Source organism: Atractosteus spatula, chromosome 14 (genome assembly GCF_055471065.1).
Source record: "Atractosteus spatula isolate fAtrSpa1 chromosome 14, fAtrSpa1.hap1, whole genome shotgun sequence".
Lineage (NCBI taxonomy): Eukaryota > Metazoa > Chordata > Actinopteri > Semionotiformes > Lepisosteidae > Atractosteus > Atractosteus spatula.
Window position 1 is genome coordinate 18,606,632 of NC_142719.1, and position 16,117 is coordinate 18,622,748.

General features: G+C 46.0%; 1 protein-coding gene across 2 annotated transcripts in view; it reads right to left on the reverse strand.

Annotated features, from left to right (window-relative positions):
- slc44a2 (solute carrier family 44 member 2 (CTL2 blood group)) overlaps positions 1–12,887 on the reverse strand; it is a 47,283-nt gene extending 34,396 nt beyond the window's left edge. For both annotated transcript variants that reach the window (XM_088931507.1, XM_088931505.1), the window contains exon 1: positions 11,789–12,887. In XM_088931507.1, coding sequence (XP_088787633.1) covers positions 11,789–11,825 — 37 coding nt within the window. In that variant the 5' untranslated portion in view covers positions 11,826–12,887. The remainder of the gene's footprint in view (positions 1–11,788) is intronic.
- Between the last annotated feature and the right edge of the window lie 3,230 nt (positions 12,888–16,117).

Sequence of the window (16,117 nt, forward strand, 5' to 3'; positions counted from 1 at the left end):
CAGGTGTGAGCCTGGTTTTCCCCTGGATGGGAGACCTCCTGGGAAGCTATGGTTGCTGCTGCAAGAGGTGTTAGTGGGACTAGTAGGGGGTGCTCCCCCTATGGTCTGTGTGGGTCCTAATGCCCCAGTATACTGATGGGGACACTATACTGTAAAAAGGCACTGTCCTTCGGATGAGACGTAAAACTGAGTGGTCGTTAAAAATCCCAGGGTGTTTCTCGAAAAGAGTAGCGGTGTAACCCCGGCGTCCTGGCCAAATTTCCCATTGGCCCTTACCAATCATGGCCTCCTAATAATCCCCATCTATGAATTGGCTTCATCCCTCTGTCCTCCTCCCCACTGATAGCTGGTGTGTGGTAAGAGGACTGGAGCACTATGGCTGCCGTCGCATCACCCAGGTGGGGCTGCCCATCGGTGGTGGTGGAGGGGAGTCTTCATTACCTGTAGAGTGCTTTGAGTGGAGTGTCCAGAAAAGCGCTATATAAGTGTAAGGAATTATCATTAGTTATTAAAGCTTCTTAAAATTAAACATAAGACGCATGCTAACACAGTCCTACAACACTGCAGGTTCAGTAGCTTCCATGAAGGTCTATTAATATAAGCATACCGAAATGCACTTAAGATGCACATCAGAAATCAGCACAGGTCTTAAGATAAGGACAGCCTGCTTATAAGGAGAATTTGAAGATGAGATGCATCCTAAGCAACTGCCTTATATAAGGTAGTTTAGGTGGATGGCTGCGTCAGCATGCGTAGTCTGCAAAGGAACAAGTAATAGGTTTATTCCATGCTGAAAAGAGAAGAGAGAAAACACAACGTTTCGGCTGTGAATGCCTACTTCAGAAGCAGCTTCACAGCCAAAACGTTGCATTTTCTCTCTTCTCTTTTCAACATGGAATAAACCTTTACTTGTTCTTTTGCCTTATATAAGGACCACTGTCTATCAAACCAGGAGCAGAGCCAGAGTAAAGTGCTGAAGTGTAGGAAAGACAGTCAGAAAGCAAACGCTTTTTGGAGAATAAAAAATAACCAAAAGGATTTTTTTACAAAATCCCCAGATATGAATCCGCAAAGTCAAATGGGAATGAACACCCATTATAAGAAATTCATTGAATCTGTGCAGTGTGGTAAAGGTGGAAAAGTTTGTGAAGACAAGAATAGTACCTTGCAGGACAACGGCAAAATGAAGTTGCCACATGTACTGTAAATCCGGTTTCTGCAGTGTGAGTCTTCACAGGCTTCAAACAGGCAGAGAACAACACACCCAGAAGATTGGGACTGTACTTGTGCTCAAAGTGTATTTCATGAGAATTTCTTCTTCTGGTGACCCAAGTAAGGTTTGTCTTGCCCTATAATCTTTGCGGTGTTGCAGAAAGGCGTAAGAAGGGTCTCCGCTCAGCTCATTATGCCTGCTTGGCATCAGTGCCACACAGCATGGGATTTAGGGCGTGCCTGCAGCTGGTTCAGTGTGTCACAGTTCTAAGTGCTACCTTTCAACATCACTCCAATACATGTTCAGCAGACGCTAATGGAGCCTCTTTGTGTTTTTAAAGCCCGTGTATTAATGCACTTGTTCCAATATGTACACACGCAAACAGAACAGATCAACAGTTGTCCAGCGAGATACAGTCACTATTCAGTCTGCCCACTGCTGATCTTAGGCCAGATGAGGACATTTCCTAAGGTGGCCGAGCTCAACGGCTGCCGCGGTTTAAAGCTCTCAGCTTCCGTTTCCAGCGTCCCGAGAGGTCGTCTCTTTCCCTGAATCGCCATCCCAAAGTGCACAACGGTCTCCGCCGCAGGGGATGAGGAGAGATCAGATGACCCACAGAGAGCGCAGCCAGCAGTTCACAATAGAGTCCTTTGATCCTGGTTCTCCCACAGGCCAGTCTGTACAGTGCCTTGGGCTTGGCAGCCTGGAATGACTCTATTTTATCTGCAGATAATGGGCTTCGCCGATGTGGAAGGACAAGATGCCCTTTGATGAACAGTGAGAGAGGAGAGAAAGCACTGTTGCTGCACAGTGCAGCCAAACAGCTGAGGGAGGAAGCTCTGACAGCATTTTGCCATTTGGACTCTACAGTTAGTTTCTCTTTTAATCCGGGCATTTTCAGAGTCAACGCAGCCTCAGGGATGATAGCCCGGGCCCTGACAAGAGGCAAAACACATTCATCTATCCTCTTCATCCTCAAGTAAGGAGGATCGATTCCCACAGTGCTCACCTACGGAACGAGCGGGACTCTGCAGCGAGCGAGATTCAGCTCCAAGCTCCTGAACGGAACTGGTCTTCATAGGACACTGTAAAAGGAAACCACTCGAGATCACGGAGCATTTGATGGTGCAAGCCTTGAAACAAATGAGCTTAGAATGGAAAATGATTTTTTGGAACAACATAATTATGGCTGAATACCAGAGGCATGCCTGGCAGATCAGTTCACAATAAGGGCTTCTCTGCATACATAAGACAGAGCTGATACGTTCATGCTGTACCCATCCATCTTCTAACAGCATCATCCAATTCAGGGTCACGGGGCAGCTGGAATCTATCCCAGCAAGCAACGGGCATCGCAGACACAAACACGCACACATTCACACCAAGGCCAATTTTCCTAGAAACCAATTCATCTCCCAATATGTCTTTAGACTGTGGGAGGAAAATGCAGCATCTGGAGGAAATCCATATGAATACAGGGAGAACAGACAAACTCCACACAGACAGAGGCCCAGGTCTGGAATTGAACCCAGGGCCCCAGCGCTGTGAGGCAGCTATACTAACCACTGCGCCACCCTGCCAGTGGCAAAAAGATTAAATCACTCTGATGCTGTCCCAGCTGTCTGCCAGTCAGGTCCCCCCCTATCCTGAGTGGATGGGGTCCACAGACCACTAGAATCACGAGAACAGTGCTGTGCTGGCACTGGAAACAAGGAGTGGGGCAGAGTCACTGCTCTTGAAAGACACACAGATTCATGAAAAGAGAAGTGAGAACGGTCTTAGTCTGTCCTTCTGAGATGTGAGCTAAGAGATCACATCATATGCCAGATTTAGCCTCGTTCACATCCCCCTTTGAAGAGCGTGGTTATTTCCAATGCCAACGCAAGCAGTACATCATCTGATCTGAAAGACAGCTGGGTGTCAGAACAGGAGATTAAAATAAAAGTCACAAATGAGAGGAGTGCGTTTGGCCCCGCCATCTGATTTGGATCTTATCCTGCCCTTTGTTGAGGAAAGCCAGAAAGCAGAGGAACTTGTTCCAGCCTCCTGCAACCATCTGTGTAAAGGTGAGCCTGTTGTGTCTCAATTTCACTTCCTCCTTGTTTCCACCTGTGTCCTTGGGTCTGCGTTTCCCTGTTGTCCTTATGCAGAGGACGTATGACTTTGATCCCTGTTTTCAAGATGTCCAGTTATAAAAAGGCAGGACCTGTCTGCTGAGTGCAGACTCATCAGACAGCAGCAAGCAATGGAAAAGAAGATGACTGATGCTTAAATCTGTGTGTCAGAGCAGAGTAAGTGGTTCCACTTAGTCTGGATGGAAAACAGAAAGAGTAAGAAAGCGATGACACAGGCACAGCCTCACTCCAAACTAGAAACATTTGCCCAACAAGAGAAATCCAGCCAGATGGACGTATTTTCCCTTTCCTGATTTTGTCCTAAGCTGTGTTTTTTTAAATGAGAGAAAAATCTAAGTTGCAGCGCACAGGAAACATCTGGCCGAGCTTGAAATAGTAACCTACTGTTACAGCCTAAAAAAAAAACCCACCCCGAACATTCACTCAAATGAGTGCCCAGAAAACCACTGACGTATCTGACCTCCTGCAGGTTCTGCTCCTTTATAATTGTTTTCCTGGAGAAGGGAAGGCAGTTTGTGATTTCAATTAAATCCTGAGAGTGGCGGGACAGTGGCACACTGGTAAGCATTGCTGGCTCGCAGTGCTGGGACCCTGGGCTCAGCTGCGGAGTGCTGTCTGTGTGGAGTCTGCATGTTCTCCCCGTGTCTGTCTGGGTTTCCTCCAGGTGCCCTGGTTTCCTCTCATAGTCCAAAGGCATACTGGTAGGTTAACTGGCTTCTTTGACCCTGGTGTGAGTGCATGCCTGTCTGTCTGCCCTCTGATGGACTGGCGTCCCGTCCAGGGTGTACCCTGCCTTGTGCCTGTTGCTTGCTGGGATAGGCTCTGGTTTCCCCGTGAACCTGAATTGGAAGAAGCGGTTCAAAAATGGATGGGTGAAAAAACGAAGCTGGCTGGAGGCCATGTCGGTAACTCCCTGTGATGAGTACGTCTCTCCTTCCTCCAAGCCCCTATCCTCCCCCACCTGGTGCAGAGACTGGCAGTGCAAATTCAGATGAACCTGTAACTGAGTACTCAGCAACATCACCCCGGCAAAAGCAAAATAAAAAGGGCCGTTAGCGCTTAACGGTCTACAAATTGCTTCACAATTCAGAGAGTGGGTGGAATCCCTTTCAAAAGCATCTGTCCTGGAGTGCAGGAGGGTTCTAATAAAGTGAAAAATGAGACAATTTTTCACATAAATATTTGTTCACAAAAAAAACTAAATGGTCGTCACAGTGGCACAGTGGTCAGCATTGCTGGCTCCAAGTGTTGGAGCCCCGGATTCAACTGAGGAGCGCTGTCCGTGTGGAGTTTATATGTTCTCCTTCTGAACTTTTTTTAGACTCGGGCAAAGAAGACCCCAAGAAACCTGATCCAAGGATTCATAATCCTCAAAGGCATTGAAAAAGGCAACATTGCGGACTCCTTCAGAACGAACACTGAAACATCATGGGACACAAGTGGAAACTACGTGGAAGTGCATCTGAAAGGCAATAGGAGGCACTTCTTTACACAAAGGGTGGTGGGAGTCAGGAACAAGTTACCCATGTTGTTGAAGCTAATACCCTAGCTTCTTTCAAGAAACATCCAGCTAATATCTGGGGATCAATTAGTTACCAACTGGCAAATGGGCAGGATGTGCTAAATGGTTAGTTCGTAATGGAAGACATGCTGATTGCTACATTATCTCATCTCATCTGTCTCCCTGTGCTTAGAAACCAAATAGAAGAACGATTCCTCTTCTTTGGAAAAATACTGGGGCTTTTAAAAAAACAGATAATAGTGGGTAATGAAAATCTTCCATTTTTAAATCAATCATGAGCTGCTGTTAACTGGATTAACTGCAGCACACTTCTAGAGAAGGGCAGTCGGACCCAGAGGGATGCACCTCTGTTCAGATCTCAGAACCGCACACAAGAAAGCCTGTCATTTCACAATAACCACGACTGAAGGGTTTTGTGCCAAACACTGGTTGCGCCCACATTTCACATGCACGTAATTATAAAGTACAGAATGCAGGCCGAGGGACATGAAAGTTAGCCTAGGCTGTAAACAGCACGTACCAAGAACACAGTCTCACGTGCTCTCAATAGCAGTCATGAGAGCCAACCACAAACAAAGCGCAAGGGGCTGGAACAGAGCAGGCCAACAGCACTGTCATGTGATGGGGGACGGTAGGAGCGGGTTTCCACTGCAGCGAATCCTTGCAAGCAGAAAAAAAAAAATTGCACAACTAAGGGCGACCTTCCTGTATCTGAGGCAATAAATGTTGCAAATAATCCAGATGAATGTAATGGGGGGGTCATGTCTTCCACTAGGCAAGCCCATGTCGGGGCAGAGCGGTGGCTCTGTGGCTAAGGATCTGCACCTATGGCCGGAAGGTTGCCACTTCGTATCCCGCAGCCGGCAGAGGAATCCTACTCCGTTGGGCCCCTGAGCAAGGCCCTTAACCCCAACTGCTCCAGGGGTGCTGTATAAATGGCTGACCCTGCGCTCTGACCCCAAGCTTCTCTCCCTGTCTGTGTGTCTCATGGAGAGCAAGTTGGATGTATGCGAAATGGCCAATAAAGTGATCTGATCTGTACCAACGCCCAGTGTGCCAAGACAGGCAGAGTCTGAGGAAGAGCTGGGGGGCTGGGAGAAGGAGGGGAGCAGCCTGTTTATGCTCTAATGACTATTCAGACAGGCACGAGGAGAGGGAATCAGTAATTACAGAGGGTCGATTACAGGGAGAAGAAAGCAGAGGAGAGGCAGAAGTGTGGAGGTTAGGCCATGGGTTTGAATCCCAGGCGGCACACTGCTGTAGAGGCCCTGCCCGAGGCATTTCCCTCGAGTCGATCCAGTAAATTCCCAGCTGTATAAACAATTCTCGCAGGTGGCCACTGTGATTGGCATCACACAAGCTAAGTGTGTGATTCTCAGCAACTGGCTCCTGCTTCAAAGGTGATCGCTCATCCCGTTAGCAAACTATCCTGGCAGAATGTTTATTAAGGATGGAGGAAGTGAAGTGGGGGGCAAAGACTGCACTTTATCTTCTTGGTTTATAGTCTGCCATGTGTGAAGTTTAACAGGGTGTGAATGCCAACAAAGTCAGAACTTGGCATCAGCCTATTGCATGCCTTCTAATGAAATTTTGTTCTGTATTGCTCAGCAGTAATCAGTGGGGCTTCAAGTAACCTTTGACCTCTCGAGTAACTCCCAACACCACGTTTTTCTATTGGCCAGACTTTGACACAGATAATCAGAGAGCGACATTTCCCCATTTCACATGAAAAAAACCTGGAAACAGCAAGACGGGGAGAACGGAGAGCTCCGTGCTGTTCTTTCCCTGTATGATTTTCATGGAAGATCCGCTCTGCACTTCTTTGAAGCCCTGGCCCTCAGCGAGAAACCCAAAACAACCCCTTTCCACAGAGACACTGGCCAACACTGTTCTCCTGAGGAAAAAATAACTCTCTGATGCTCAAGCAATCAGGTCCAGGGATGCCTTATTGGATCTAACAGCCAGCCTCTCGGGGTTTCTGCTGTAACAGATATTGTGCATTTCCTGGAAAGGTGACATGCTACATATTGTACCTCCCACAGGGAGCCTGAACTCGATTCAGAAGAGCTTCTTGTATGAGCCAGGACTTCTGTTTCTCACTGCCTGGGGCCTGTGCCTTTTAATTCCCTAATACAGCCAAGAGCGAGAAGAGCCTATAAAACAAACATATCAATTTCCACAGCAGCCCCTTATGAGTGCAGTCTTTAGCACACATTTCATTTTGTTATCGAACCACGAGAAAGGAAGGAAGGAGGGCTTAGTGACATGCTCAGTCTGTGTGTTAAATGAAAGGTATGGCACCAGTGCAACCCTATAGCTTGCACAAAACATGTGTTGCTTAAAATATTTAAGACAAGCACGCAGGCGATGTGCGGCCTGAAGCACAAGGCCTGATCACACTGTATGGTAGAGCCTCCAATCCTGGTCCTGGAGTGCTCCTATCCTGTAAATCCAACAGGCATTTCTCCAGACAAACATTCTACCTAGGGAGCCAATTTGCAGGTCTTTAGAAATTGATGATTAGGAACGGTGAACTATGATGAGGATCTCCAGAAGCGAGGCTGGAAGTCCTGCCCTCAGGTATATTCCCAGATTGATACATTGCCTTGGCCTATGTTGGCCACATCGCTCACACCCCTGACAGAACAGGCTAACCTGCACACCGACGAGCCATAGCGCCACCTACTGGTCACATGAAACAGCAGTGAAAAGCATTTCGGCGCACAGCACGAGAATCCTGTATGGCCAATGGCCGACATGCGATACCATATTAGCGACACACAGACATGAGTCTTAGGAGTGGAATCCCAGGCAGGGAAACCCAACAATGAAGAGAAACCTCAACTCTATTATGTAATGAACTCAGCAGCCATATCACTCTGCAACTCACAACTGGCAACCCACTGAAGCTAAGCAGGTGTGAGCCTGGTCAGTACCTGGAATGGAGACCTCCTGGGAAAAACTAAGGTTGCTGCTAGAAGAGGTGTTAGTGGGGCCAGCAGTGGGCGCTCACCCTGCAGTCCATGTGGGTTCTAATACCCCAGTGTAGTGATGGGGACACTATACTGTAAACAGGCGCTGTCCTTCAGATAAGACGTAAAACTGAGGTCCCAACTCTCTGTGGTCATTAAAAATCCCAGGGCGTTTCTCGAAAAGAGTAGGGGTGTAACCCCGGAGTCCTGGCCAAATTTCCCATTGGCCCTTACCAATCATGGCCTCCTGATAATCCCCATCTGTGAATTGGCTTCATTACTCTGCTCTCCTCCCCACTGATAGCTGGTGTGTGGTGAGCGTTCTGGTGCACTATGGCTGCCGTCGCATCATCCAGGTGGGGCTGCACATTGGTGGTGGTAGAGGAGAGTCCCCATTACCTGTAAAGCACTTTGAGTGGAGTGTCCAGAAAAGCGCTATATAAGTGTAAGCAATTATTATTATAATAACTCCTGTGCTGGCTTTCCTCCAGCTCACGCTCTGCCATGGCAGGGGGGAATCTGACATCTGAGGACCTTCTGAGAACTATTTTAAGCGAGGTATGAAGGAACTCGTCAACCACTGGCAAAGTCTTGACTGTCCCGACCTGCCTTCTCAGATCTCTGTAGTTCAGAAAACAGACAGACCAGCTTTTACAAGCCCAGTATAACATGGCAGAAGAAAAGCACGAGCATTTATTTTCCTAACATGCTGTACACACACTCAAGGCACACTGGCGCAGTGTCGCCTTCTAGCACTGAGGCCCTGGGTTCAATTCCTTGGCTGCTGTCTGTGTGGAGTTTGTATGTTCTCATGTGGGCTTCCTCCCAAAGTCCAAAGACATGCTGGTAGGATAATTCTGGGAAATTATGTTGTGAGCGTCTGGCCTGTTATTGACTGGCGTCCTGTCCAGGGGGTGACCTGTCTTGCGCCCCTTGCTTGCCAGTATGACCCTGAACTGGAAGAAGAGGTAAAGAAATGGAGGGATGGACATGTACTTATAAAAACAGCTCAGGGACCCCAGACAGTAACAACCAAGAAGTAAAACAACCATATTCTTGTTTAAGTTGAAAATGTGTATCCCATGTCCACCATGACTCCATGATTTTTTTATAGGCCATTCTAACTCCTTCTGCCACTTAACACTATTTTTACGTTCCTCTTTCAGGTCCACAGGCATCCATAAGCCACTGAAGTTTCCCTTCTGCTCACAGGTGCCATACCAGTCTAATTTACCAGAGGCAACACTGATCCCTCTGCTCCTACTCCAGCTGCCCCAGCTGTTTTAAATGCAAGCGCTGAAATATCATATACAGTAGGGCTATTTTAACTTCTGCGCTGTTGCAATAGCAGTGGACAGTCAGTCCAGACCTCTTGGAACAGGGCAGCCCCTGTTAATGCCACAATCTGAGGAAAAGAGGGTACAAGTTACTCTCATCTGAAATATTTGCATGGCAGTGCAGGCACTTGGCACAAAGCTGGGTGACCATGCCTCTCCCAGCACACAGTAGGCTGAATCTGATCCTGGCCAGTATGTCAGTCTTAACTGAGCCTTAGTGCTCCAGTCCAGCCTTCTGGTGAACACGCCTTAAAGAACTGGAAACATACTGTACTTGTATTAAGACATTCAGGCTGTGAGTGTGTGAGTTTCGTAGATTTTCTATGGGCAAACTAAGCAGGGCGAAGGCGCTATTACCAGCGCTATTACCAGGGGTGCTGAAACTCTGGAGTAACATTTTCCATTTGGTAGTTTTGGTTTGCAGAAAGTTAAGCCACAGAGCTCCTCCCTTAACAGACTCCAGCGTCAGTACTGACATCGCTCACCGGACCGCCCTCTGCTGACTGAGGAGTCACACACCCACTGTGTGTTAAAGAGGGTATCTGGTCTGCTTACACCCTAACATTCTCTACAATGACCTAAACGATTTAAAACACACTGCAATGGTTAACAATGCCTGGAATTTCACAAGCAGGACTCACCTACTGAAAATAAATTTTGATAGTGGCAAAAAAAATAACACACACACACACACACACACACAAGAAACGATTCCTGAAACCGGAAAACGGCCCAGTATTTCTGGGCTGAGGTTTAAAGTATGTACAGGTAGGCATCCTATAGCTCTGCAGTCGGACTGAAACCCAAAAAATTAGGCAAGTTTATAACGGCAGATAGTTGAAGGGCCAAGTTTTATCAAAACAAGCTTACATTAAAAATAACATTTCGTGTTGGTTGCAAATGGGCAATTGTTTCAAGATTTGTGGCTTTGGGCTTATACTGGCCACCTCAGAAGTGAATATGATGCGCTTTCGGAGTTATGTACACAAGAACAGCAACTAACACAAGACGTTCAGAATAGGCAAAGCTGTAAGTGTAGTCCTTAATTAATACCTATATTTAGACGGGCGAGGCATTCAACAGCTCCCCGTTAACTCGGACATTCCCAAATAACACGCAGTAGGACTTGGACGGGAGACACGCTCAGGCTTGCCAGTCATTATCTGGGGCGTGAAGTAACCTCTTACTGGGTTAAAACAAGCGCAAGACATACGGGAAGGTGTCATTCCCAGCTCGAGGCAGTTTGGGATTTAGACGTTGAGGTTTCCTCTCCTCCTAAAAAGGACAAATGCATTATGGGGAAGAAAATCCCGCATCGGCAGCGACCTCCTATCTGTGGGAATTACAGCAAGCCTCTCTCAGTTTGACCGTCCACTATTACAATGACATGCACAGGACTGTGGTCAGTTTGTCGTTAACACTCGTCCAACTCGTCCAAACGGCAATTTTAACCCAGAGAAGGGATAACAGACTCAGCTATGGCGAGTGTGGAGTTTAATTTTCAGTACCTGGACGTTTATTTCCAATTGTTCCTCAAAAAGAAAGAATTGAATATTCTGGACAACGCTATGCACATGCACGCCACTCAAAACGTCAAAACCACCCTCCTACTGTCATCTTTAATGAAAAAAAGCGCAGCCTGTGGCGATTTGTACTCCGTCTCGTGAGAACTACACGCCCTGGAGCCCAATCAGAGTCTAATCAGCCAATGTAGGTTTTCCGACATGCTAATATAGTAATAGTAACAGAAATGGTCATGTTGGCCGCGGTAGTAGCCAAAGTGGAATTTAAGTTTCATTTTTACAACTCAACACTGTCAAAGTCGTTTTAGACTTCGTAGTCATTTTAGCGGTTTGAGTACTAACAGCTCCGTGGGTAATGTTGAAGTTAGTAATGGGAAGACAGATGCTCGTCAGCATGTTGACGTCCACAGTGGAACAGTGAAGTCGGGATGTCTCGCCCAGCCCAGCATGAATACCGTTTCTAGGAAAATCGATAGTGAACCAACCCTGTACAACTTGACAGGCAGCTGTGGCGACGTGACAAAACGTTTGCCTTTCAAATCCAGTTCTGTTGTGAGTAACATTTTCCTATTCATTCACCCGTCATGTATAAAAACCTGCAAACTGGTCTACTTACATTTGCTTAATTTTTTAACAATATCAACACTCTCACGAAAATATGAACGAACTGTCTCGAATTGTGAACAATATATATTCCCTTTTAATCCTTTGAACAATATATACTCCCTCCTAATCCGTTGACACAACACGTTCCTTAGTTTTGTACGCTAAAAGAGTTGAAAAGGATGCTTCAATGAAGCCGGGACTGTCAATCGCGAATCAGTGTATATACTGTAGATGTATTTTGCAGGACAAAGGCACATTTGAGTGAGCGCTAAATCGAGTTTACTGTTATGTTTTTGCACAGAAGCGCTATATTGATCAAATACAGTTTTTATAAACCACACACGCCACTTAGCTATCGCTCATTCCTCGTCCATTGTTTTCAGGACTGCTTGTGTTTATTTACTTCATGCACAGGAACTAAGCAAGTCCGCATTGCAATACAGGAGCAGGGTAATTAGGGGAAACAAGCCCACATCTTACCGTATTTAGAATCGGGGTTTTTATTCTCGGGTTCCATCGTTTCCTTAAAAGTTGTAGGGGGACGAAAATGTATATATATCCTGGACAAGAAACCAGCGCCGTTAGTCCATCATCCTCGGAGAGAAAAGGCGTCAGACTTCAACAAGGCACCCCGCACCCCCCCCTCCTGCTCGGCTCTCCACCCCAGCCTGCCCTCCCCGGGCAAAGGAAGGGAGAGGCGCACCGTTTTAGAAAGCACAACAGAGGCTAATAGAAATAAAGGGTTTTATGATCGACGGACACAATGACCAATGGCGGCTAAGCGGTGGGCGGGTCCGCTCAGAGGTTACATATTTTCCGCTATTCTGAAGGAATGTGAGTTAATATTATGAGCCAGTTTCAACATGTCCCTGGTGTACGGGCGGGTGACGGTGTGTAACTCATCTTTGCTGTAAAAAGCAAAAGTTCCGTATTTTTGTTGCAGCTGACTGTGTATGTGTCCGTATCACTCGCGTTTGATCGTTTATACCCTTTCGAAACAGACAAGGGGGGAGGGGCCATTTCGTCATTCTTTTTTGTTATTTCTCGTGTTCTGTGCCTTTTGAAATCTGAAGCTCCTTCGTTTATCAAACCCACACCAATTCCAATAAGCAAAGCCTTCAACGAAACGCATTACACCTTCTTAAATTATTTTATAGTTCACGAACACCGAGTGGTGTCCAAAGATGCTGGAAGACGTGGTAACGCTCATTATTTTACTATATGCACGGTCTCGTCTAATTACCCCTAGTCTCATCGGAAAGGGAAGTTAAGACATTAAAGCATCAGCAAGTAGTAGTTCCAGCTGTTCGTGTCTTTGCTGTAAACAGTACTTATTCTCTGGTTTCCGTACACGCCTGTCTCCGCTGTTCAAAACAAAACCCCAAGTGAATCTGCGGCTATTAATGATCGAGATCAATAACGAGGGTGGGAAAAAAATATTGGACACGAGAAAACACCAGAACATGACGAGGATGATGATCATAGCTACAGCGCTCGCTAACTGCAAAAGTTAGAAACTGACACCTGAAGAAGGCTCCACGGCCGAAACGTGTTTTCTTTCTTCTCTTTTCAGCATGGAATAAACCTGTGACTTGTACCTTTACAGCCATACGCATGCTGACGCAGCTACCCACCTGAAACGTTTCAACTTTGAAACTCACTCCCTGCATGAGATACATTAACCTTTTCACAGATTATAAATCTAAGGAGGTATTCGTTTGATATTTGCATTTTTCTCCTTTTCCACGTTTTTCTATCTCAGTCTTTGTTTCTCTCCAGTCCATATTTCATTTTTTTTGCTTTCTCTTTTTTGTTCGTTTTGTTTCAATCTGTAGAGTGCCCCCAGACGCTGTTATAAAGCCTTGTAATTTAATGTACGCCGGAGACGCAGTGTGATTCCAGTGTGGCACAGACGCGCTCTGTCACAGGCAGAAGTAAAAACTTGACAAATATGGTCAGGGGACCTGTGTAGTATCTCAATCCTTGCTTTCTCGGAAGAAGATTACCCTTTATTCATAATTCCTAAACGCAAGCGGCAGCCTTGTCTCTCCCGCAACCAAGCGCTCACATTTTTACACCCAGTTACCGATAACCTGGAGCGCTTCCAGGTAACACGACCCGGCAGCTAGGAGTTTCGCTGTGCACGTCTATGGGTTTCCTTCAATGCAGTCTGGTGGTGATACAGTAGATTAATTTTCATTCCGAGTTTTGTCAGACAACCGAAAGGAACATAATACTGTAATCGCAAACCAGTTGCGTCCACACAGCGTTTTGAAAAGAGATTTGATCATGGAAATGTCTGTATGTTTGACACATAAAATGTTCTGTTCATTAAAGGTCTCCCCTCATACACGATTGTCTATTTTATTTCCTCTTGTATCGATGGTCTTTGATGTTGTTTTATTTTGAAAGATTGATATTATGTAAACCTGCTTCTTACTGTTAAAAGCAAATCCACCCATGTTATCGAGAGGGCCCACACCTGGGCCAAAAATAGCCCTTGGATCATCAGCTCAACAAGGAACTCCCGGTCTCGCAAGCGCTTTCCTTTGGTGCTTCCCTACCACTCTAACACACTTGCTATCCCCAGGACCATTATTAACAACTACTACATTTTACAGGCCGATCCCTCCATCGGTACCCTTTTTTCTAACCACCCAATCATCTCATACCGCCGAACACCCAGTCTGCGTAAACTTCTGGTTCACCGCTCCCTTGACCGCACTCGGCAATCATCCCCACCAGGCACCTTCCCCTGCAGCAGAACTCACTGCATCACCTGCAAATACATATCTAACAACAACGCGCTCATTCAGGGCCACTCGGGTCAATTCACCCAGACGACATCCTGTACCTCCAGCAACCTCATTTACTATATCCCCTGCAAACAAAAATGCCTAGCTATCTACGTTGGGGAAACCGGAAGGAGACTAGGAGACCCCTTCAGCCTATTGTTTCTCATTTCAGCTCAGACGGCAATGATCACACTGATCTCTCAGTCTCTGTTCTCAAAGAAGGGTTTCGCAACTCCCATAGCAGAAAAACAACAGAAACGAAAGTCATCCTGAAAGTAGGTTCACACCATCCCCCTTCTCTCAACGACCGACTTATTTTAGTGTAATCTTCTCTATTCTCAAGCAGGTTTTGACTTCACACCTTTTTTCGCCCTTCTGCACTTTGCACTTCCTGAGTGGCCTCCCAGCTTTTGTTCTTCTGTGTTATTTAATCTTTGCTATCTGCCCTCTCTTTCTCACACCTGAAGAAGGCTTCATAACATAACATCATCACTTTATTAACCTTTACAATTTCTTGCATTAGGAATTATCTTTTCACATACCCCAACTTGCTCTCCATGAGACACACAGACAGGGAGAGAGCCTGGGGTCAGAGCGCAGGGTCAGCCATTGTACGGTGCCCCTGGAGCAGCTGGGGTTAAGGGCCTTGCTCAGGAGCCCAACAGAGTAGGATTCCTCGCCAGCTGCGGGATTTGAACCGGTAACCTTCCAGCCACAGTTCCTAAAAAAAGTCTCACAATATTAATCATCCTTAATGATCCTCCTTAAAATGCGGCATTTCACGTGTCTATAAATAAAGATCTCGAATTGTTAAAAGTCAGATGGTCATGTACCCCATACAATCGTCCTAATCTTTTATGTAACCAGGTACGTCGTTGAAGAACACTTTCGTACTTTCAGACACAAACTGGGCTGAATATAAGACGTCTAAGGCGGAGTCTTTGTTCTGACAAAAGCACAACGTGGGGGGCGAGCTGGGTTTGTCTCATTAGAAGATCTGTTGGTTTAAAATGTTCGTGTAGTTTTCCATTTCTTTCCCCTTGAGAATGGCACCCTCTAGAGACATTTAGGAGTGACGTCACCCAGGGTACAACAGCAGACTGGCACAGCGGACAAAGATTTAAGATTTACTTTAGTTCTATTCAACTGAAGTTATCTTTCAGTTCTTTCAGTATTGAACTGAAAGATAAATCCCGGGACATTAGAATAAGGAAAATCTTTTTATTATTGCCTGAGAATCGATTATCTGGTGTAAACTTTCCAATTCTCACATGGAGTGATCACGGACTCAAACCAGTACATGTTGCAACGCGCTGGAGCTACCGCAACAATGTGAACCGCAGCAGCTGTAGACGTGTACATTACAGTGCTTGATTACCTCAATGTGTGCTAAACCTGAACGTCCCAATGTACATAAAGAGATGAGAACATGAACTAGTATTCGTCTCTTCTAATCCTGTGACACCAGGAATGCTTGCTTGAACTATTCCTTCTCTTGCAAGTCTGAGGTTTGTATCAAATGAAGCTTGTCGAAAGAAATCGCCATTTCCCCGTCGAGCTACGAATTTCTCGAGTGTTCCGGCGTTGAAATAGAAATAAAAAAGCACAACACATTCCATGTATGTCAACTAAAACCCACTTCCTTTATTAATTCACGAAAATCCCTAACATCGAAAGGTGTTAAAAGGGTAGTTATTTAGCATGTGTCAAGGGTTCATTTAATTAAATCTCCAAGAATCCTTGTTGAATAATAATAAAATAATAACAACAACATACAACGACAGATAAATATCGCATATAATGGTACTCAATCGTGGACGATAAATACGATTCAATGATCAATAATCATGGCGCTTCCCTCGTGGATATACACTGCTGTCTGAGAGAGTCGTTACAAGCTTCACCGTTATAGCCCTCGCTCTACAAACCCGACACAAACTTTTTCTAGCCTTAGACGTTTTGAAGGCACTTGTACGCGTCAGCTAAAATCGCCCCCGCAGTACGGGAACAGCCG